This window comes from Neopelma chrysocephalum, unplaced genomic scaffold (assembly GCF_003984885.1).
Source record: "Neopelma chrysocephalum unplaced genomic scaffold, ASM398488v2 Primary Assembly neopelma1_335, whole genome shotgun sequence".
NCBI lineage: Eukaryota > Metazoa > Chordata > Aves > Passeriformes > Pipridae > Neopelma > Neopelma chrysocephalum.
In genome coordinates, this window is record NW_020897998.1 from 593405 (window position 1) to 614842 (window position 21438).

Below are 21438 nucleotides of genomic sequence, written 5' to 3' on the forward strand. Positions count from 1 at the left end.
TTTTTTTTTCCCCCGAAAAAAACTCTTTTTTTCTTTTTTTTTTTTTTTTTTCATTTCCCCCTCCCCCCCCCCCTTTTTTTTCCCCCCCCCCCCTTTTTTTTTTTTTTTTGAAAAGCCCCCAAATAGGCTCCATGTGGTTCTGGGTAAAGTCAGCCCCTGGCTTGGCTTTGAAATTGCTTCTGCAATTATGTAAAAGAGCCATTCAGCAACACGGCGGAATTAAAAGCGATGGAGGGCTGCTCCCTTTTCTCCGGCGAGCTTCTCATGTTGGCCGGCTCAAAGCCTTTTCCAACACGACGTCTTTGGTGAGGACAAAAGCTGGGACAAAAAAAAAAAGGGGGAAAAAGGAAAAAAAAAAAAAGCCCCCAAACTTGTAAATTGAACGTCAAGGGAACTTTACACAATTTCAAAGGCCATAAATAATGATAAAGGGACCAGGCGAAGAGGCAAACCCAGGCAATTAATGGAGGTTCCCAAGCAAAGATCAAGTGGTTTGGAAAATAAAATTAAATGCAAAAAAAAAAAAAAGGGAGGGGGAGAAAAAAAGAGAAAGGAGGGGATTTGGCTGGGGGTGGGATCCCTCCTGCCTCTGGGAAGTTGAAGTCTTCCTGGGACAATGGTGCTGGCTTTGCCCCTGGGCTTGGCTTTGGGGGGGTTCTGCAGACAAGTCCTGACTTAAAGTGGCTTTTGGCAGGGGTGGCTCCCCCAAAACCAAGGGTCAGCAGGCGATCCCTGTCCTGCCTGGCCTGTCTGCTTGGGAAGCTCTTACTGATCCACAGCTCCTTTCTAGCTAACGGATGCTCTCATTTTCCAGGGGAGGATGGAAGATGTCAGGCTGGGCGCTGCACATCGCGGGAGGAAGGTGACCTGACCATGGCAGTGGCTAGTGGGTGCTAAGGATTGGGACAACCATGCTCTGTCCCCCAAATCCTACCCCTCCAAGCCCCCAAAAACTCAGAGGCACATGTGGTGAGTGTGATCCCTCCAGCACTGGCACAGCTGTGCATCCCAAAGGACACCCCCCTCGAGCTTTTACCCCCCCAGAGAAGTTCTCTTTGTGGTTTGTCCTCTGGAGAGGGCTATCACAACCTCCCTGCCAGTCCTTAGCAAGTGGCATTTGCAGTCCTCCCAAAAACCCCTTTCCCTGCTCATTCCCGCCACTGAAGCTCGTTGGCTTCCTGAAACGGGGGGCTGGGGCTGCCCCCCGACCCATGCCCGGATATCTGAGTCAGTTTATCCCTCCACATCTCCAGCCAACATCTGAAAGCGTTCTTTTCTTGGCAGAAACTATTAGAGGGGGGTTATTGCTTCTGGGCCTCGGTGCAGTTGTGCCGGCCAGTCCTGCCTGTGGCTCCCCTTCCCCGTCTCGGTGCAGCTTTTGGGGTTCCAAGCCCTGTTGGTCCCCCCCGGCATGAATTCTGGGGTTCCCCCTTCCCCAGTGCTGCACTTCTGCTGGAGAAACCAATTTTCCCAGAGGTATGGCACGTGGGACAGGGTGGATGGCCACGGAAGCAGCTGCTGCTGGGGATGAGGGGGTTGTGTGGTGTGTGCACAAACACTTTTGGGGCCCACCTCTGACTTCAGGGGACTGGGAGAAGTTTACTTATCCAGCTCATTTCCATATGTCCCGGCTCCCCGCTCAGAGGCCACCATATGTGCAGCACTGCAGCGCTCGGGGTTTTTCCCAGCACGGCTGGATCTCCCCTGTGGATGCCTCGGAGCCGCGCGTGTGGCTGTTTCTCTCCCGTGTTTTTCCCTTTTCCCCCTCCTCGGGATCCATCGGGCATCACCCGATCACAGCCTCCTCCTGCCTCCCTCTCCTTCCATCCACCACGGATGGAGCCGAGCTAAACTCTCCAGCCCCCCAAATCAGCAGCATCCCTGCTCGTTCCCAAAGCAGCCCGAGCGGGCTGGAAAGCCGTGAGGAGAAGCAAAGCTTTCGTTCGAATAGAAAAGCGAGTGAGAGGGGGGGGGAAAAAATCATCTCTTTTCAGGAACCCACGTTAGATTGCGGAAAGGGGAGAGATAATTAGGCACGGTAATCCGGCAGGGCATGGAAATGTGTACCAACACCCAGCTCCTGCAGCTGTTTGTATTGTCAGCCCCCTTCAAAATTTGCCCACAAACAAGTGCCTTTGCAAGACGGGAGCATTATTTCGGGCAAGAATAGGCTTTTTGTTCGGCACATAATTAGCTGATTTTTCTCCCGGAGAAAAACGTCGGCGATCTCTGATTGTCGGAGGAGCAACCGGAGCGTGATTGTGCCTGGGAAGTGTAGCAGGCGTGAGGGAGGCAAGGGGCAGGGCAGAGCAGGCAGGGGAGCCCCCGGAGGGACCCCCGCTGCCACGGGGACACGCCAGGAGCCTTTCCCAAGGGGTCTAAATCTAAATCAATACTTCGGAGGGTCATGCTTGGCTGGGGAGGAGCCCCTTTTCCCCCTGGGCAGCCTGGCTGGGCCGTGGTGTGGGTGCAGAGCAGGTCCCACATGGACCCAGCTTGAAATGTGCCACTCAAATGGTGCTGCAGGAGGCTCCCGAGTCACCTGAATTAGGGGATGCTGAAGGGCAGGTGGCTTCCAGCAGGTTTTGTCCCAAAAAACCTTTTCAGGAGAGGAGCAGCAGATATGTGGAGGCATCTTTGAACTGGGCAGATTTTGAGGGAGTGTCTTTGACTCCCGTGGTCTCTTGGCTGGGGGGAAAGAGTGTGGGCTAAATAACCCCCCAAATGGGGGTGAGGAGGGGGTGCAGCTTTTTGGAGTGAAGACGTGAAAGAAGGGAGCCATGAAGGAAGAGGAGGAGTGGGATGTGCTTGAGCCCTTCCACGTGGGAATCCATAGGGTGGCAGAGGTCAGAGCATCCCTCCACCTGGGCTGGGGAGCCAGTGGCTGCTCCCAGCCCTTTGGGCACCTCCAGGCTGTAGGCAGGGAGCTGTGCTGGGGGTTTCCATGGACCACATGGGATGGTGTCCTCCCATGGGGCTTTGGGGGGGCTGTGCTGATGAGGAGCATTATTTGGAGGAGGGTCTGTGCTGCTGCTGGTCCCCAAGGTCAGCGAGGAGGGATGGGGGGGCAGCTCTGTTTTCCAGCAGATGTTAATACCAGTGACTTTATCAAAGCCAAAACTCAGGCTTGCAAAGGCTCTGCCGAGCTAATTCTTGCATCCGCTGGGGAAATTTTAATTGCGTGGGAAATGTCACCAAAATCATCTCACCCTGCTGAGCTTTTAAAATGATTTTTTTTCCTGGGAAAGGGAGGTGAAAAAGAGGCGAGACCGTGAGCAAAACTACTCCCAAAAATCCGTGTATATTTAATGATGCAGGGATTAGGTGTGAGCACCGAATTAGGGATACAGCCAGGGCTCTCCATCCTACCTCCCGTCATCTCTGAGGGGAAGGGGGATGCGGTTTTGTGCGTGGCTCAGGGTTCATTTCCGCGGTTTTGGGCTGCGGGAGCTGGGAGTAAGAGGGATGGAGACGTGGGAGGGCAGGATTTGCCCCTTGGCTGTGGGAATGCGCATGGAAGCGCGCCCGCCGCGGGATGCGACCCCCGCCCCACGCGTGCCCGCCGGGAACCCCTTCCCGCCTCCCCCTTCGCTTCCCAAGCGGGGGAAAAAAAAAGGCAAACCAAAACAAAAAGCAATCCCCAAACCCCTCATTCGTCGCTTAATCCCATTAACTCCTTCGCGTGTTCCCATTTGAACTCTTGCCAGCCCCCCGCCCCCGGAGAGTCCCCGCACCGCGGCTCAGTTGCGGATCTGGAGGGAAGGGGTTCCCGTCCTGGGGGGGTCTCCCACAACTTCCCCCCAGCACCGGGGATGTGCCACTTCTTATTGTCGATTTAATTTCTTCTATGTGGATTTTCTCCCTTTCCCCCCCTCTTTTCGTCCTCTTCCCCCCCCCTTTCCTCTTTTTCCCTCCTTTTTTCCCTTTCCTTCCCTCCTCCTTTTTCCCTTTCTTCCTTTTTTTTTCTTTTTTTTTTTTTTAACAAACTCGAAGGCGCTCGGGATTTTCGGGTAAAAAAAAAAGAGGATAAAAAGGTAAAAATAACACCGTGCAGGTAAAAAAAAAAAAAAGGGAAGGAAAAAAAAAAAGAAAAGAGAAAAAATTTGACTTCCATAATCCCGGCTCATATCCCAAAATTCGTTCGGGTAAGGGGAAGTAGGCTATTTTAAAAATTATTTTAAATGGATACATATTTAAATAACCAGAGTCCAAATATTTTAAGAGCCTTGAAGGAGACCTTAATCAAATGCATCGCTACGGAGAGATTAGTGGTGGCAAACCCCACACACTCTCATTCCCGGCTTTTCGTGGAATCGAGTTGAGAAATCCGCCAGTTTAAAAAAAAAATCCCGAATAAAAGTCTAAAATATTCCCAGGTCAGAGGGGCACCGTCTCATTAAAACCAGCGCGGTCCTGAAACTGCACTGCAGACATTAAAGTGCAGTATTTTTCAATTAGAGCTGACGAATTCAATCAAAATTCCATAGATTAGGATGAAATGAGGCATGGGTCATTTACAGGGGAATTTAATTGCAGAGCCATTAGACAAATAGTATATTTGCCATTCTCACATTATCCATCATTTTAGACATCAATAGAAGGAACAGCATCTTTACTAATACAGCAGCACTTCCCAATCTCTGCCTGTAAACACTCCCTTTCCCCATAGCTCCTGATTATATCTGATTTCATTTAAAGCCATGGGGGATTATAAATGTTCCTGCAATCAGGTTCATTAGGACTTCAAAAATCTCATTTCTGATTTGTATTGCTTTGCGGATCACCCAGTGCAGCCTGCTTAAAAAAAAATAAATAAATAAAAAATAAATAATAAAACCAAGCGCTGTTTCATTACCGGGGCCACTTCGGGGTTTGATTATCACTCTGAGGAGCCCGTTTGCAGATTGTGGGAGGCAAACCCGGCTTCCCACTGGGTTCACACCCCCCCCCCTTCGTCCCCGCAGCATCCCCGGGGCGGGCTCGATCCTGCTCCAGAGGGTCCCGAATGTGGGGAAGAACACCCGACGGGACGGCAAAACCTTTCTGGGGGGGGGTGGGAGGGTGTGCATCACTCCTTAATTCTCCCCAGCTCCTTGCAAACGGAGAGGTGTGTGCATCATGGCGGGAAATTCCCATTATTTGGAAATTATTCTGCAGCTGGACCATCGGTGGTTTAATGCTGCAGGGTGGGAAAACGAGCAGGAGCAGCCCCACCACACACACACACACACACACACACAAATCCTCGAGGAGAGAAGGTCTCTGACATTTTTTTCCTTAATAGCTGCTTAATATCAAACGTCTTTCATAAAACACGCACATCCAGATAGACTTAAAAAAAAAAGAAAGAAAAATAAAGGAGAAAACCAGAAAAGCCTTCATTTCCCCCAAATGTATGGCGTGCACAGCGCTGTGTTAGCTGCCTCAGTAATTTAATTGGAATGAAACGTGAAAAATGTGTCATTTTTTGAAGAATTTATGCATCGCTTCCTGGAAATCTCATTGTCTTAACTAGCAGCCTACTGTGTTCTGTTTAGCAGGCATAATCGCATTTTTATGTGTCTCCGTATTAGAAGTTAATGTGACCTCCCGTCTTTAGCTGCTGGAAAATAATAATAAAAAAAAAATAATAAAAACGATCCTTTCCTCGTAACATCTGCATCAAAACAAGGCGCCGGCAGGAGGGGGAAATAAAACAAAATAAAAAAAAATATATTTGGTGTGTGCATATATATATTTAAATATCTATAGCCAAACGCTTCTTTACCCGCCCGCCAAACTTATCAACCCAAGCCCGGAGCATCATCCCACCCGGAGCATCATCATCATCCCACCCGGAGCATCATCATCATCCCACCCGGAGCATCATCACCATCACCATCATCCCGCCCGGAGCATCCCCCGCCGCCGCGCTCCCCGCGCCGCCGGCAGAACGGCTGAAACCGAGGGGGGAAAAGCCCCCTAAGCCCCCGAAAGCCGTTTTTTGGAGATCCCCCCCGTCCGTCCCCTCTTTGCCGGGTGTTTTTGGGGGGTCCCGCCCGGGGTCCCCCCCGGCCGTGCCCAGCGCGCCCCCTGCGGGCCGCGGGGAGCCGCGCACCGGCCCACGCGTGTCCCCCTCCCGCGGCCCCTCCGGCCCCCAGAACCGCCTCGTTCCCTGCCTTGGACGTGCATTTCCCCCCTCACCGGCTGCAGAGCGAGGCCACGGGTGCGGGATGTGGGATTTGGGATTCCGGGGGGAGGATGTGGTCGCCTGGTGGGACTCTTGTCTCCATGCAAAAGTGCCCGATCCGGATGTAAAACGTGTCATTCTTCCCGCTCCGGGCGCCACACAAAAGATGAAAGAGGCACCAAAATTTAGATTGGGCCGGTTCAAGCTCGGCCAGGATGGGTTTTCCTCCTAAATCCCCTTCAATTCCCACCCCCTGCTCCAGCCACCAAAACAAACCATAGAGTCAAAGAGCCACTAAAGCCACGAGGTGCCAGGTCTGAAGGGGTCATGGAGATTTGCCGTGAAGCATTCCCACGGCAGGGCACCAAAGGCTGGGAACACGGGGTGAGCTTGGCAGTGCAGCTGCCCATCCATATACAACTTAAATGGGGAGGGATGCTGCGGAAGCAGCAGGTGGAAGCTGGAGGAGGGAGGAATTTCTTTTTCCTCCCCATTTCCACACTCCACAGGCAGCAGCCCCGGGAGCCAGGGATGCTGCCCGCATCCCATACACAAGCCACGATAGGGCCAGGTGCTGGTGCAAAGTCCAGCCAAACATGCAAAATGAGGTATTTTTATATATATATATAAAAACCCCAAATGAGTGTAATTAAGCAGTGGAAGGATTTGGTGAGTGCTGTGGTAGAGCTGCTGGCATGAGCACAGCTGTTCTTCCAAGGGACACACATGTGCACATGCTTTGGTTCAACAGGAATTAATCTGGGGAGGCTGAGGGTCTGGGAAAAACAAATCCTCGCTCCTCCCGGTGCCTTCGGCTGAGTCACTGTGGGAAATGAAAGCCCAAACTCCTGCCACTGGGTTTTCCAACCCTTTCATGTGCCAGCCTGGGAACAGTGATAGGCATGATGGGTATGGCCAGTGTTGGTGCATTCTATGGGTTGTGGGAAGCCAGGAGATATGGGGAGCTGTGTCACCCCCTCCAGTGTGGAATAACCAGCACTTTCTTGGTGCCTTCTACATTAAAAAATAGACTTTTTTGTCTATTTTAAGGTCTATATTAATGCCCCTGGATATTGCATCCTGCTAAGGGCTTCCACGCTGCACCTCTGGTGCCAGTGCTGCTTGTGTGAGGTTTATCCAAGGGGATTTGATACCCATGTGGGCTGATGGGAGTGACCTGCTTGCCTTTGCACACCTGAGCAGCCCCCCTGCTTTGCAGGGATCCTCTATAATGAGCATTATTCATATCTGCAGCTGGCTCCCAACAGCTACTAATCATTTTATTACTCTTTATAATCTATTTAAAGCACAATTAGAGAAAAAAATCTATACAAAGTTACAGGCGAAAGCACATTTTAGTTACATTATAAATCCCTGGAAAACATCCATCTATCAGGGGAAGCGGCGCTCCCTGGCTCGGCTGACGGGAACGGATGCTGCCCTGCTCCGGGCAGGGAAGGCAGGGCTGCACTTGGACGTGGATCTGCTCCTTCAGAGCACGACTCCTTCGGGCTCCAGCAGCAGGTATTCCCGCAGAGCCTTGGGCACGGGCAGCAGAGGGATGAGGCTGTGGCACCTGCTGCCCAGGTTTTTCCGGATGGCGGAGCGGCACAAGTGCTGCAGGCACCGCACGGCGCCCGCCAGCTGCAAAAGGGACCTGTAGAACCGCTGGTGCTGCTGCAGACAGAGGGGGAACAGGGGCGGCACTTCAGTTTTTTCCTGATTACCAAGCAAGGTGGAGATATTCTAGGATATCTAGGATATCTAGGATGAAGATTGAAGGGACAGCAGTAAGGAACCCACATGTGCCTGGGCGTTAAGGGGTCCATGCACTGACACAGCCCCACAAGCAAGGGTTGGGTGAGGAATTCCCCTGTGGAAGCACGTGGAGAAAGCTGCCCTCGTGGGGAGGGTGCCCTCATGGCCACTGGCAGCACCATTCCCATGGGAAGCCCTTGGAGAAGAGACCCTGTTTCTGAGATGGGAAAGCCATCACGGATGGTGCCAGAGCGGGCTGGCCAGACCTGTTGCTTGTCCAGGAACGAGCTTTTTCAAATCAGAATGAGTCTTGTGGGCTCCTGCTGGGCAGTGCTCTGGCTCCAGGGTCACTTGCAGATGCTGGCAGTGGATTTTATTGCAGGCTGGGCAGGGATGTGGGTTTTGATGTCGATGGAGCTAAAGGGATGCAAACCTGGATGAATCAGGTGTGCCATGGTGCTCTGGGGACTATTCCAATTTTTTTTTTCCCCATCCAAGTGAAGTTTGGGTGGGGAAAAAAACCCATTTTGTGGGTAAACCCCCTCCTTGGGCCTCAGCCATCCCTGCCAAAGCCCGGCACTGTCTCACCTGGAACACCTCCTCTGGCACGGCCTCGGCCCACTCCTGGGAGACGGGGATTTGTGAGTAGGAATTGAAGAGGACCTCGATGACCTCTGGTACGGCCGCACAGGACCTCAGCACCTACCCATGGGCAAAGGGAGGGTCACACAGAGAGGCAGGTCCCAGAGGGGAGAACATTCACCATGCCAGGATGAGGCGGGGTTAGGGTTTCTCCTGGCACATTTTGGAGATCTTTCCCCATTTGTGAAGTAGTGGGAAGAGCTGCCTTGTTGAGGCACTTGTTCCTCTGGATGCAGCCCGTGATTCTTGTTTGCATTTTTGGCTGGTGCGTGACAAGCCAGGATCATATTTTCTTTATTATTTGATGTAAAATCAATGGAATGCAGAGCCATGAGGCGACTGCACCGGTGGCTGATGTACCAAGCCTGTCTCTGATATTCCCCAGGCAGGAAAACATCCTCCTTGCCGACCCCTGAGAGCCGTGCTGGCTGCACCCTGCCCTTTGCCCTGCCTGCTCCACGCACTGCCACACCACGCCAAGGTTTCATTTCCATCATTCCCAGCAGCACCACCAGCCCCAGCACCACTGCCCGCTCCCCTGCCCGGACTCCCAAATCCTCCCACACCCCATCCTTTTGTTTCCCAAAGCACCCCGACCCCAACAGTGAAATCCCACGCGCGCGGGGGCCGTTTTGGGGCCAGTACCTTGAGGAAGGCGGGGGGGCATATCCTCTGGGAGCCGTGGTTGAGCAGCAGCTGGACGGTGAGGTGCGGCCGCCGCCGGGCCCTGGAGGCCGCGCTCTGCAGGGCGAGGCCCAGCGGGCTCAGGCCGTCGTAGTCGATGGCGTTGACGTCGGCCCCGCGCAGCAGCAGGAACCGCGCCAGGCCGGCCTGGGCCGCCCCGCACGCCCCGTGCAGGGGGCTCCTCCGCGCCTCGTCCCGCGCGTCCACGCGGGCGCCGTGGGCCACCAGCAGCCGGCACAGCTCCAGGTGATCCTCGCCGGCCCCGGGAGCCATGGCACAGAGGATGCCCAGGGCCGTCTCCCCCCGGGCGTTGCGCGCGTCCACGTGGGCCCCGCGTCGCAGGTAGAGCCGCGCGTGGTCGCTGAGGCCGTGCCGGGCCGCCACGTGCAGAGCCGTCTCCCCGCACGCCGCGCTCGGCAGGTCCACGGCGGCCCCGTGCCTCAGCAGCAGCCTGGCACACCTGCACGGAGGGGGGAGGCTGAGGGGGCACCGCCAGGGCGGGCTGGAGCGGGAACCGTGAGGGGTCACAGGGGGAGGCGGTGTGGGGTGAGGGTGGAGGCCGTGTCGGAGCTGGAGTTGTGGCGCTCGAGGATTTTGGGAGGGAGCAGCAGAGGCTGGGGAGGGTGGCACTGTGTCCTGGTGCCCTCCACAGTGGGGGTAATGGTGGTTTGGGCAATGTGTCCCTCTTGCCCTTGAGCAGCATCATTCATGAATGGTCATCCTTGATCGCCTTGACTGTCCTTGACCAGATTGACCAGATTGACCAGATTGACTATCCTGGACCACTTTGACCATCTTTGACCACCTTGACCATTCTTGACCACTTTGACCCCCCCTGACCCCCCAGGGTCCCACCCTCCTAGGTCCACTTGCTTGGGTATAAAAATGGATTCTCTTTTTCCCTTTAAGGGACACAAACACTTGTGTTGGGCTCCTGCCCCAGAAAGGACTGAAGGGTTGTGTTTCACAGAATCACGGAATATCCTGAGTTGGAAGGGACCCACAAGGATCATGGAGTTGAAGTCCTAGTCCTGGTTTTCTGCCTACCCTGAAAAGAAACACCTTTGCACATGGTTTAACTCTGCAGAAATGAGTTTTGGTGGCTTGTTTGGCACCCGGTGATGAAGGAGCAGCATCACCTGCAGTTCCCAGGAGGACTAAATCAAGGCAATCAATCCCGCCTCTAACATCACCGTGCCTGGGTGCAAAGAGGGGTCGCGGCTGCTGCAAAGTGGGGACACCAGTTCTCATCAGAGCCTTCTGCCTGCATCCTTCTGACAGTGGATGGGGGTTACAGACGGTTGCTGTGCCCTGATGGGGGGTTATTTTATTTTTTTTCGGTGTGTGTGTGTGAGTAAACGGATGTGATCGGGCAGTCTGAATGAATCAAAGTGACTGCTCCCTCTCCTGCCGGGAGCCGCCGGGGCCGGCGCGGCTCAATGTCACCGCCCGGGCAGGGCTGTCGGCAGCCGGGTTCACCCGCGCGGCGCTCAGCTCGTTGCTGTGGCACAGAGGGGGTGATTTTTGGAGGGGGCAGAGCCACGTGCCAGCTAAGCTGGACCTTGAATACGCGCGAGCTCGTGTTTCCCAAGAGATGCTGCCAGGGAGGTGAGGAGAGCCATCCTTCGGGAAGCCTCAGCAGTGGCTGGCTGGAGTCTAGGGAGGAGCATAAGCCTTTAAACCCTCCCTGTCTCTTTAATTTTCCTCTAATAAGCTTTTCTATTAGCCCAGGTGTCACCAGAGCCCTGAGTGAAGTTCTGGGCTGACACAGAAGCAAAAGGATGGGGAGCTGAGGGGGGAGGGAAGTCCCAGCTTGATACTTCCAGCAGCAGGGATGGGAAAGAAGAGGAGCCCCAGGGAGGAAGGACGGTGCCAGGATATTGTTTGTTTTTCCTGGCACAGGTGAACGCTACCATATGTGGGGACAATGACAATAATAAATTAATGATATAATAATAATAATGATAATACATTTGACTCTTTCTGGACCTGCAGCATCACCTCCCCCATGATTTGATGGGAGCTGGTGAGACATCCACTGTCCTTGTCAGTGCAGGGTTTACAAAAACCTCCTTGGGCTCCTTTTCTCGTGCTTATCAAGCCTGAGTTTGCCAGGAAAATAATTTCTGCAGGATCTGTGGGGCCAGGTCGCTCCTGCAGCCTGGGCAGGTGTAATTCTCCCAGATGTGCCAGCCCTCACTGGTCCTCACCAGAGGCATCCGCTGTGGATGGGCTCTGCTGGGGATGTGGTTGTGGGGGAGCTGATCAAGGTTGGGTTGTGCCAGCCCCAAAATCACCAGATCCTTACTTTACAATTCCCTTTTTACTCTGTAGGAGGTTGAATCTCTTTCTCAAGCAATGGCTTATCTCACTGAGGGTTTTGGGGGGCTGGCTGTCTGCTGCTGGTGGGTACAACTTTGTCAGAGGGAATCTGTTATTAGAGCAAATCACTCAGTCACTCCATTACATTTACTAGTCTTGTCCGTCCTTGTCAGCAAGGAATTTGTAGCCCTAATTATAATGATTCTCTTGGGACCTCTCCAGATTAGCTTAATCCTAATGTCACAGGTAGGTCTGGCACCCTAATAATGGCACCTAATAAAAATAATGTATTCAAGGAAAAAATAAGGGATGGTTCTGCAGGGAAAAATGGAGAAAAAACCCATTTCTGACTTGACTGCAAAAATGCAGCAGCCAGGTGCATGAGAAAAATCCCCTTTTGTTCTATGTTTTTTTAATAGATCACACTTAAAACACCCCTGCTCCTTCCCAGGGGAGGAGGTGGCTGTGCCCAGAGCATAAGCATCACCCTGGTTTTGGAGAGTGCCCAGACTGAAGATTTCCACCTGCATGGGTAAGACAGTGGAATATTCTTCTGCCCTTAATTTCCAGGTGAAGGGTGGTACAACATGGATTGGCAAAGCCAGGAGCTGTATCCAGCTCCTCCAGCCCAGCAGCTTCCCTGTGCCATGAGGTTTTCCCTTACATAGAATTAAATTCAGGGAGATTGATTCCTCTTGACCTCCTGCTAGACATCCCAAACGTTCTTCTGTGGAAATGCCATCCTTTCCAGGTGCTGCTTAACTGAGGGGTTATTCATTTCGGTTGTCAAGTTCAAAGTCCAACTTGTTGGAAGAAAGTTTATAGTCAGCTTATATTGAATTTTCCCCCTGGGTGCTCCTCCCTCTGCAAAGAGGGAATGTTCGTAAGGAACTGTAAATATGAGGTGATCTCTTCTGGTGCATGGAAAGGGTGCCTCCTGCTTGGATGGCAGGGCATCAGCAGGTTCTGGGTAGATACTCTTTTTAACCTTTAAAATCTCTCTGCATGAATTCGTATGCTCTAACACTCCACCAGCATTTCTGACTTCTTTGTTTTTTTTGCCATCAGAGTAGACTAAAATCCCATTAGATAAGGCCTAGTGATGGCTTGATGCTCTTTTAAGGGCTCCTCTCCAATTTTCTGGGAATACTGAAAGAATATACTTAGTCTGGTTTTAGGTTTAGCTCAGCAGAAATTCAGAGGCACAGTGGCAAAGCAAGCAAGCTTGTTTTCCATCCAGCCTGGTACCTAATTTTGGCTAACTTAGACTCACTTCCAAACCCTTCCCAACTCATTTGCAGGTGATGGGTAACACATCTGAAAGCCTCCTTGCTTGGGCAGGGCACTTGTCAGGTTAAAATAAATCTGTGGTGACTGGTGTTGGTTTGCCTCGTGCTGAGCTCCTGGCTCAAATAAACAGGAGAAAATGATTTGGGTTTGATTTTCCTTCTTCACCCACCCATAGAGCCAGGGCGGGATGTGCCCGTTGCCATCCCACTGCCAGGATGGCTCCTGCCCGTAGCTCAGGTGGAGATGAAAAATGCCCAGGCTGGGAAAGTGGGATTCAGCTTTAAATGGGATGCTATGAATGACCAGCAGGAGGAGCAGGAGGTTGGGGCAGCGGAGCCCGAAGGAAAATTCCTGTCCCAAAAACCCACTCAGATGCCCAGTTTTCTTAAGGAAAAGCCTCCAGTTTGTTTTTCCCCCTCTCCCTGGGGCCGGACAAGGCTCGTATGTAAGAACCCTCGTGTTGACACACCTGTAGGGAGCAGGGTCAGCCCTGCCCCTGCTTTTGGGCTCCTTGTTTCTTGCTCAAGACCCAGGAAGGAGCTGGTTTTGCCCGGTGGGATGATCACTTCCCAAAACAATGGCTCCAAATGCTCTGAGTTTTGTCTTTAGCAAGGCTGAACAGAGCAGAGGATGAGGTTTAGCCGTAGATGATGCTAAATGCTGATTTTTCAAATCTCTGGGGTTTTTTTATTTGTAGTAATGCTTATTTCCCACAGCCAGAAGGAACAGTGGGTCTAGGATGGTGCTGGAATAGCTGGAGAGTGCCACGGACTGCACCACCAGGTCTGTACCCATCTCCCTGGTGTCTGGGAGCCTGATCTTGACCATGTTGCCTTTTTAGGTACCTGCTTTCCTGCTTGGCTCCCGTTTGCTCCCAATTCCTCCCATGATGAGCTTCCCTCATCCAACACTCCCCCTGAGCAAAACCCACCCTGTCTCTGGCAGCTCTTGTGCTCACTCCCTACCCCATCAATCCTTGCATAGAGCCCCTTGGACTGGCCTCCTGCCTGGACTCATCCCATCATTTATGCCCCATCCCTCAGCGCTGGAGGCTCGGGGCAGGAAGATCCCTCTGGTTTCAGCTCCCAGGGTGGAGTGAAAGCTTGAAGAAGTGAACGCTCAGCCATAAGCTCGAGTTGCCTGGAGGTAGGGGTGACATCTTTTCCCACCCCTTGGCTTGACTGAACCCTCTTCCCTCTGTGGAAGGCTGGATTTCTCTCCAGGTAGGCTCTCCCTGGTCTCACGGGAAACCTGGGATGTTCAGGGAGACTCCCAGCTCTGAAAGAGGACTCCACAGACATGGTGGTGTCTGGCACCGTGATGGGAGGTGGGAGCCATGTCCTGCATCCCTGCCATGTGCCTTCCCACCACCCCACGCCTGCTCTTCCCTCCCTGGCACCGCCGAGACTCTTCCTCTCCCCCTCAATTATTTTTATTTTATTTTTTTTCGGGGTGCCAATAAAGGCAGACTCCTTTAATCATCCCAGCTTTAAGAGGGAAAAGGGAGAGCGCCGGGGAGAGAGTGCAGTGAATTTAGAGACTCATCTTACCCCACCATGTTAATTATCTCGGCTGTAAAAAAGAGGTCAAGGAGAGGAACTCTACTAAATAGGCCGACGTTGGCATGAACAGCTCCTAAAGTGAAGAAGGTAAGACTGAACTTTACTGGAACTTTTTTTTCCATCTCTTCAAAAAGCTCCTAGATTAAAGCTCTGATATCCTTTTTGTTGAAATCTCATGGATTCTGAAGCTCAAATGGCTGGAAGGAAGCCCAGATAATTTTTTTTATCCCAGTCACTGAGAGGCTCAAAGGTTTTAAGTCCTGCCCCCATGGTGAATTGCCGAGTATATGGGAATACAGAAGAACCTGGCACATAGGTGTTCTGGCCATTGTTATCGAGAGGGAGAAAAATAAAATAGCTCTCTATGTAGGTCAATGACCTGCTCTTTATTGTCAGTAAAAAATTAAGGATGACCTAAAATCTACTACTCAACGAAAAAAATAATAAAATAAAAAAAAAGAAGGCGAGGTAAAGTAGTCTCCCCCTAATCAAAGAGGAAATGTTTGTGTTACCTAAAGCTTGACCTCCTCAGTCTCTAACTTTAGCAAAGTCTTTGCGACTGAAAAGCAGTGGTCGAAACCTCAAAACCTGTCTGAAATGTCTATTAATTTTTGATCTTTCAAGGGAGTTGGCTTAGTTATTGCAGAAGCCCCTGTAGCGCCGGGCGTAGTTAAGGGTCTCTCAGCATTTCCATTATAAAGCCCCAATATTCAAGGGCTTTATAACTCAGCTGTTTCCACGTTGGCTCTGTCTGATCCCCGTGTTGCCATGTGCTGCCTCACCTGCCATCCCCCTCCAGCTTCCAGGGGAACAGAACATGCAAATCCGTGGCAACGGCTCGTTTTTTATGGAGATACAGATTTTTTTCCAAGCTTGGAATCAGCTGGCCAAAACCAGGACACCTGGACCTCTGTGGGCCACGGGGTCCTCTCCACACACAGGTTGGTTTGGTTGCCCCATCCCTTCGGGGGGAGAGCAGACTGGTGAAGCCTAAAATCATGGAATCACAGGGAATTTATCATGGCTTGGAGTCTGGAGACTGAAACTTTAAGGTCTAAAGGGAGCTCAGGTGAAGGAATTAAAGCCAGCTCCTTATTAACAATGAGGGCTTCTCGTAGCATCCTCCCTTATCTATCCTGCTCCTTCCAACCCTCATCACACCAAGGATGTGTTTGATTCACCCCTAGATTTTTGGCTGAATCAAAACTTGATTAATACTTGATTTTTGGCCATCTTGCAGAGACTCTTATTTACAAGCTGGGATCAAGATATTTACATCTGCAAATCTGCAGATCCTTTCCTCTCTGGCTGCTTTCCTTCTTCAGAGCACTTTCCCTGTGACCTGGTCCATGATGTGTTGGACCTGCAGTGGGAACTTTGCTTTCACCACCCGTTGCCTGAAGGGGAGAGGATTGAAGCCAGGGTGGCTTTCCATGGAAGCTGCCAGGTGATGGAATTCACCATGGCCCTAAGCAGTTCCATCAGGACATCAAGTGACCGAGTTCTTTATAAAAAAAAAAGGAAAAGCGCAGGAGGCTGGGATGACGTGTGTCCCATGACTGGAACCATCCTGAGCATCTCCTGGGGAGAGTGTGCTGGACCTGGGATGTGGAACACACTGATTGCAGGACTAATAGAACAGAGGAGGGAGAAAAGGCATGTGAGGCTGGGTTGCTCCTGCCTGTGGGAAGGAGACTTGGGCTGTGCAACAAGCCTGGCACTAAAATGTCCTTTTTTTGTCTCTGCTGATGGAGCTGGAACATGTGGGAGCACGTGGGAAGCCTTGCCATGGATCATAGCATCTTTTTTACACCCCATGGGCAACACCACTGGGGTGTGTGAATGGAGTCTCAGAATGGTTTTGGTTTGGAAGGGACCTTAAAGCTCATCCAGTCCCACCCCTCACCATGGGCAGGGGCACCTTCCACCAGCCCAGGTTGCTCCAAGCCCCGTCCAACCTGGCCTTGAGGATTCCCAGGCATGGCATCAGCAGAGTTGCCGATGGGAGCCCCGGTCCTTACCCCAGGGAGTGCTGGGTGGTGCAGAGGTGCAGCGGGGCCAGCCCGTCCTCGCCGCGCAGGTTGGGGTCCGCCCGGTGCTCCAGCAGCAGCTCCACGCAGTCGGTGTGTGCCCCCCGGCAGGCCTCGTGCAGGGGTCCCCGCGGCCCCGGGGCCAGGTCGGGGTGGGCTCTGCGGTGGAGCAGGTGTCGCAGGGCGGCGGGGTGGCCGTGCTGGGCGGCCAGGCACAGCGGGGTGCTCCGCTCCCAGCGCCGCTCCAGCGCCCACAGACCTGCGGGGGCACGGACCGGGGTCACCGGGGCTGCCACCCCCTGCCCACAGCCCTGCGGCTGGGCCAGCTCCACACCCAGCCCTGCCCGGGGTCACCTGGGCTGCCACCCCCTGCCCAGAGCCCTGCGGCTGGGCCACCTCCACACCCAGCCCTGCCCGGGGTCACCTGGGCTGCCACCCCCTGCCCAGAGCCCTGCGGCTGGGCCAGCTCCACACCCAGCCCTGCCCGCTGTTCCCTCTGCTCCCAGGCAGCTTTGGGTGCTCCAAAGAGCCTCGTTACACTTGGGGGCTGCTCGGACCGAGAATGGCAAGAAAGGAAGCAAAATTCCCTGGGTGCGTCCATGTCCAGGATTTCACAGGGCACGGGCTGGGTAAGCCAACAACCCTGACTGCAACCAGCTGCCTGGGACACCCTGTGTGCCTAAAAAGCAGCTCACCCATTCCCCAGGGAGGGAAAAGCTGTCTTTGCTGGGAATGAAGGCACCCAAGCCGGGTGGGAGCATGTTGGGAGGGTGATGCTGGGCTGGGCACGGGATGTGTTGGGTTTGGGCACAGCTAGAGTGAGGTGTTGCATTTCCCAGCAGCTCCAGGACCTCTGGGACCATCAGTAATCTACTGAGCATGGTGCTCTGGGAGCACCTGGGACTTTGAGCAGCATCTCAGCGGGGAAGGCACCAGGTACCACTAACCTGGGAACATCTTATTCCTCCCACATAGGACCAGGCTGCTCTTCCTGAGCCCCTGCATGAGGAATTTGGGCTGTGACCCCTCTTGCAAACATTCCCAAGCAACAGAGTGTCTAATCCCAACCTGAAAAAATCATGTGGATGCACAGATTTTACACTTCCCTGCTCCTCTGGTGGGTTAGTATATGCAGAAGAGGAGGAAATATTAAAAGTGATGAATATTTATGGTTAAAATTGCAGGCACAGCCAGCTAACCAGAAACCAGCCACCTCAGGAACACTTAAGGCACTTGAATGTGCCATAGCTCTTCTATTTAGGGTTAGTAAATACCCATTTTAAAGTTTTTTCTGGCCTGGCCTTTAAAGAAAAAGTACCTGAGAGTCCATAAGATGCTTGGCTTTTCACCTGCCACTCCAGCTCATTTCTACTGATCTCAAAAACCAGGTTGACATCTTGATGGTATCGGTCAGTCAGGACCTCGAGGCTCCTCAGGTCTCCCGTGACCAGGGCTGTGTAAAACCTGGTGACAGGAACATGAGCTGTTAAAGGATGCTCCGAATCCAACTGGGAGGAAATCCGCAGCTTTCCTATTGCAGGTCCTGGTAAGTCACCCATTCCAGTGTTTCCCGTGTGTGCAGGTCCTGGCTGGGAGGATAGACCGGCTTATATAGTTCATTGTTTCTGTCCTCCCGGGCTCATTGTCTAATTATAATCCAGTTAAGGCTGTATTGTGTCGTATTTATAACTCCAGCAGGGTGGGATGCTGATGGGCAGGGGGTACAATGAGGGTCAGGCGGTCACCAGGCCCTGCTGCAGCAGCACCTCTTGGATTAAATTGCTGGTTTATTTGCAGGATGCGGGAAAACGGTGCCTGGTGTTTAGGGAAGTAAAAAAACAAACAAAAAAATTGAGTCAGCTGCTGTCTGCCCCCCCCCATATAACCTTATTTGTGTCCTCTGACCTCTGGGAAGTGTTTTTTTCTCTACCTAACACTCAATTTTTTTTTCTTTCAGGTGCTCGTATGCTTTTCCAGTCTTGTGGTTGCTATATGGAAAAATCTGAGCAACATGCTAGTGGCCCAGCCTAAAATTCTAGGGTGTCATTGCAGGGATGTAAAGACCAGCGAGGTACAAATCCTCCTGGGGCTTTGGCAGGGGAAGCTGCTCTCCCAGACAGTGCCTTGTATAGGAGAGGGAAAGCACCCAGACTCTCCTGCCATTTGATGCCAGCAGAGCATTCCCGGCTCCTGCTGCCCTGCAGCTTGTGGCTCCTCCCCTCAAGGTCACGGGAGAAATCCATGGTGGGGACAAGAATAGAGCTTGGCATCTCATGACTTGGAGGCTCTGGATGACACAACCTAAGTGGTCTTCCCTATTTTTCCCTCTCTTCCCCTTGATCTCAAGGCTGGCATTCCCACCTGGCTGTCCACAACAGCTCGGTTGGTTTGTAGCCTTCAACTCCCTCATTTTTCTCTCTGCCTGTACCACTTGTTGCTATTCTGCTACATCCAGCCTTTCTGTGCCCATTCCCCCTTCTGGTAATAGCTAAGCCACCTCCTCAAGTCATTGCTCTGTTATGAAAGACACCCTCTGGGATGTTTTATCCCCCGGGGTCCTTCAGCTGGCGCCGGAGGTTTGGAGACTCAGGGAGTGGCACAGACAGGGATCGTTTTCCTCAGGAACTTGTCCTGGGTTGTGTTTCCACAGCCCTGCCTTGCTCTTCCTCTCCTCTGACTAACAACCCTATAATATTTTCAAGGTGATGAAGAGGAATCTTGCCTTCATATGTCCTGCTCATGCCAAAGGATCACCTTCCCACAGCAGGGATCGCCTCCCTGGCTATATTTAGCAGGGAGCCCAGGCCTTCTCGATCAAACATGGGCTAATTTTGCTAGGGAAGTGTGTATGTGTGTGTCTGGCATTAAACTGCCATTGAGAGTGTGCTGAAACACCCTGTGGCCCTTCTCACCAACCCTTTAATCAGCATTGATTTGCACACATCACTCACATCTTGGGTCCGGGTAAGGACAGGATTAACAGCCTTGCTGAGGGAGGGGGTTAAAAATAGTCCGGGACAGCGAGAGTAGAGAGAAAAAGTCCTCGTGGAGCTGAGTGGCACATAAACCCTCATGAACCTGGGCTCCTGCCAGCTGAGCCAAGTGCTGTTTCCACCCAGGAGTGGAGTGATGTCAGGATGGAGCGATATTGCTGTGGATTTAAGGGGAATATGTCTGCACAGGCAGCTGTGATTTACTGCAGAGAGGAGGTGGCACCCAGGACACCCGTGGGGCATCCTGGGGCCGACCAGGAGTTGGGGGAGAAGGTCCCTGATGGGGTTTAGAAGAAAAATGGGAGGGGTTCAACTGCTTGTAAACTACTTGTTGCCTTTAGGCAGCGATTTTGGGTGGTGGAGAAAGGCTGGAAGCCCTGAAGCCTTTCCCCTGCCACTGGTGAGCTGCACAGCCTTGGGCACATCACCTGTGCTCACAGCACTCCTGAGGGTCAAAGGATATTAAATGTTTGATATTTAAACATTTCCCTGCAACGAATTAAGCCTGGGATCATCCTGCTGTGTCCTTCCTTCAGTAGGGATGCTCCTGCACAGCCCAGAGCCCCAGATATGGGTGAGGATGAGCACTTTGTTAGTGGTGGCCTCGCACTCATTAATCTCTAATGCGGGGGGAGCATCTGAGCCTTCTCCCTGCATTCCACTGTTTGCAGAGCACACCTCATTTAACAAAACATTAAGCATTTTCCTTCCTCAGATCAAGTGTATCTATTAATAATGACTTAAATTGTCTGCGCTGGCTTCCCATTACAAGGAAAGCTCATTCCTGGCACATGCAAGAGCACGACACACGGCAGCAAAGCAGCTTCAGCACCAGCTTGTTCCCCAGGCTCAGCTGCCACTGCACTTAGTCCTTGCTCCAGGAAGATCACAGCCTGAAGTAACTGACCCTGCTGGTTCCAAAAAACCCACGAGGCTGCCTTAAACCATCCGGTGAGTGCAGGTGTGCCCGAGGGCACAGCTCCTGGCATCACTGCCTCCATGTACAGCTGCCCTCTGGCAGTGGGGAACAGTATCATTATGATTTTTCCAGGGAAATTTCCAGCGTGGTGCAGGAGCCTGAGGCTGGCAGCCTGTGGCACTGCCTCCTCAATCTAAAGCTTGTACCCCTTCTTAATAACCCCCTGCCCCCCAAAATTCAGATGGGGTCCTTGTGATGGTTGCGTCCCCCTGGCACCCTGTGGCTGTGGGACTGAGAGGTGTCCAGGCAGGTGGCAATGCCACCACGCCACAAGATGAGCCATCACTGCCCAAGCCTACCTGGGAGGGGTGTGAGGGTGGCTCTCCTGGGTGGTGCTCGCTCATCGCCCCTGGATCACCATCCCTGTCCGGGTGTGAGGTCCAGTTTCCTCTCTCTGAGCCAGGTGCCACCTTGCAAACAGCCAACCTGCCCCTGACTCGTCCCCACGTTTATATTTCCGGCTCCATGTGACAGCACTGCCCAGTTACGTGGCTGGGTCAGGCCATGGGATGAAGGACTGCCAGGACACACGTCCCTGTGCCTGGGGAGAGGGGAGTCACACTTTGTACCTCCCCTAAAAATACTTCTGCAGGTGCAATTGCATGAGCAGAGATGTCTGGGCTGCTGCTGCTCAGCTCTTCTTTGAAAACTGCTGCCCAGTGAAATATAAACTTGTCCCGAGGCTGCATTGATTTTGTCCAGTTTTTATTGGAAATTATATAATATTTAAACATTTCCCTTTAACAGCTCTATATAATATGGGAAGGGTCTGTGCTATGCTAGTTTATAGTGGCCCTTCTTTGTCAGATGTAAATAATTCAATGAAAAAAGCCCCCAAACTCTTTCCAGTTCTCATAACTGTGCACAATTTCCCCCCCCTTTCCCATCAATTATAGGAATAAAAAAAAAATAGCCCTTAGCTTAACTAAAAATACAAGGCTTCCCTTCTCCCCACCTCCCTGCTGAAGAGCTGCAGCTGTGTCAATTATCCCCTGGGAATTCAATCCTG

General features: G+C 52.5%; 1 protein-coding gene and 1 long non-coding RNA gene across 2 annotated transcripts; one reads left to right on the top strand and one right to left on the bottom strand.

The window, feature by feature from the left end:
* Positions 1-7428: 7428 nt before the first annotated feature.
* Positions 7429-20882, bottom strand: ASB18 (ankyrin repeat and SOCS box containing 18). The gene is made up of 6 exons (XM_027705458.1): positions 20729-20882; positions 17776-18272; positions 16449-16716; positions 9215-9713; positions 8516-8629; positions 7429-7846 (listed from the first exon to the last, which is right to left on the bottom strand). The coding sequence occupies exons 2-6, from the start codon at positions 18014-18016 to the stop codon at positions 7661-7663; spliced, it is 1308 nt and encodes a 435-aa protein (XP_027561259.1). The 5' UTR covers positions 18017-18272; positions 20729-20882; the 3' UTR covers positions 7429-7660.
* On the top strand, positions 10198-15950 carry LOC113978491. The gene is made up of 3 exons (XR_003537592.1): positions 10198-10212; positions 11115-11122; positions 15836-15950. It is a non-coding gene; the product is annotated as an uncharacterized LOC113978491 (long non-coding RNA).
* Positions 20883-21438: the final 556 nt, after the last annotated feature.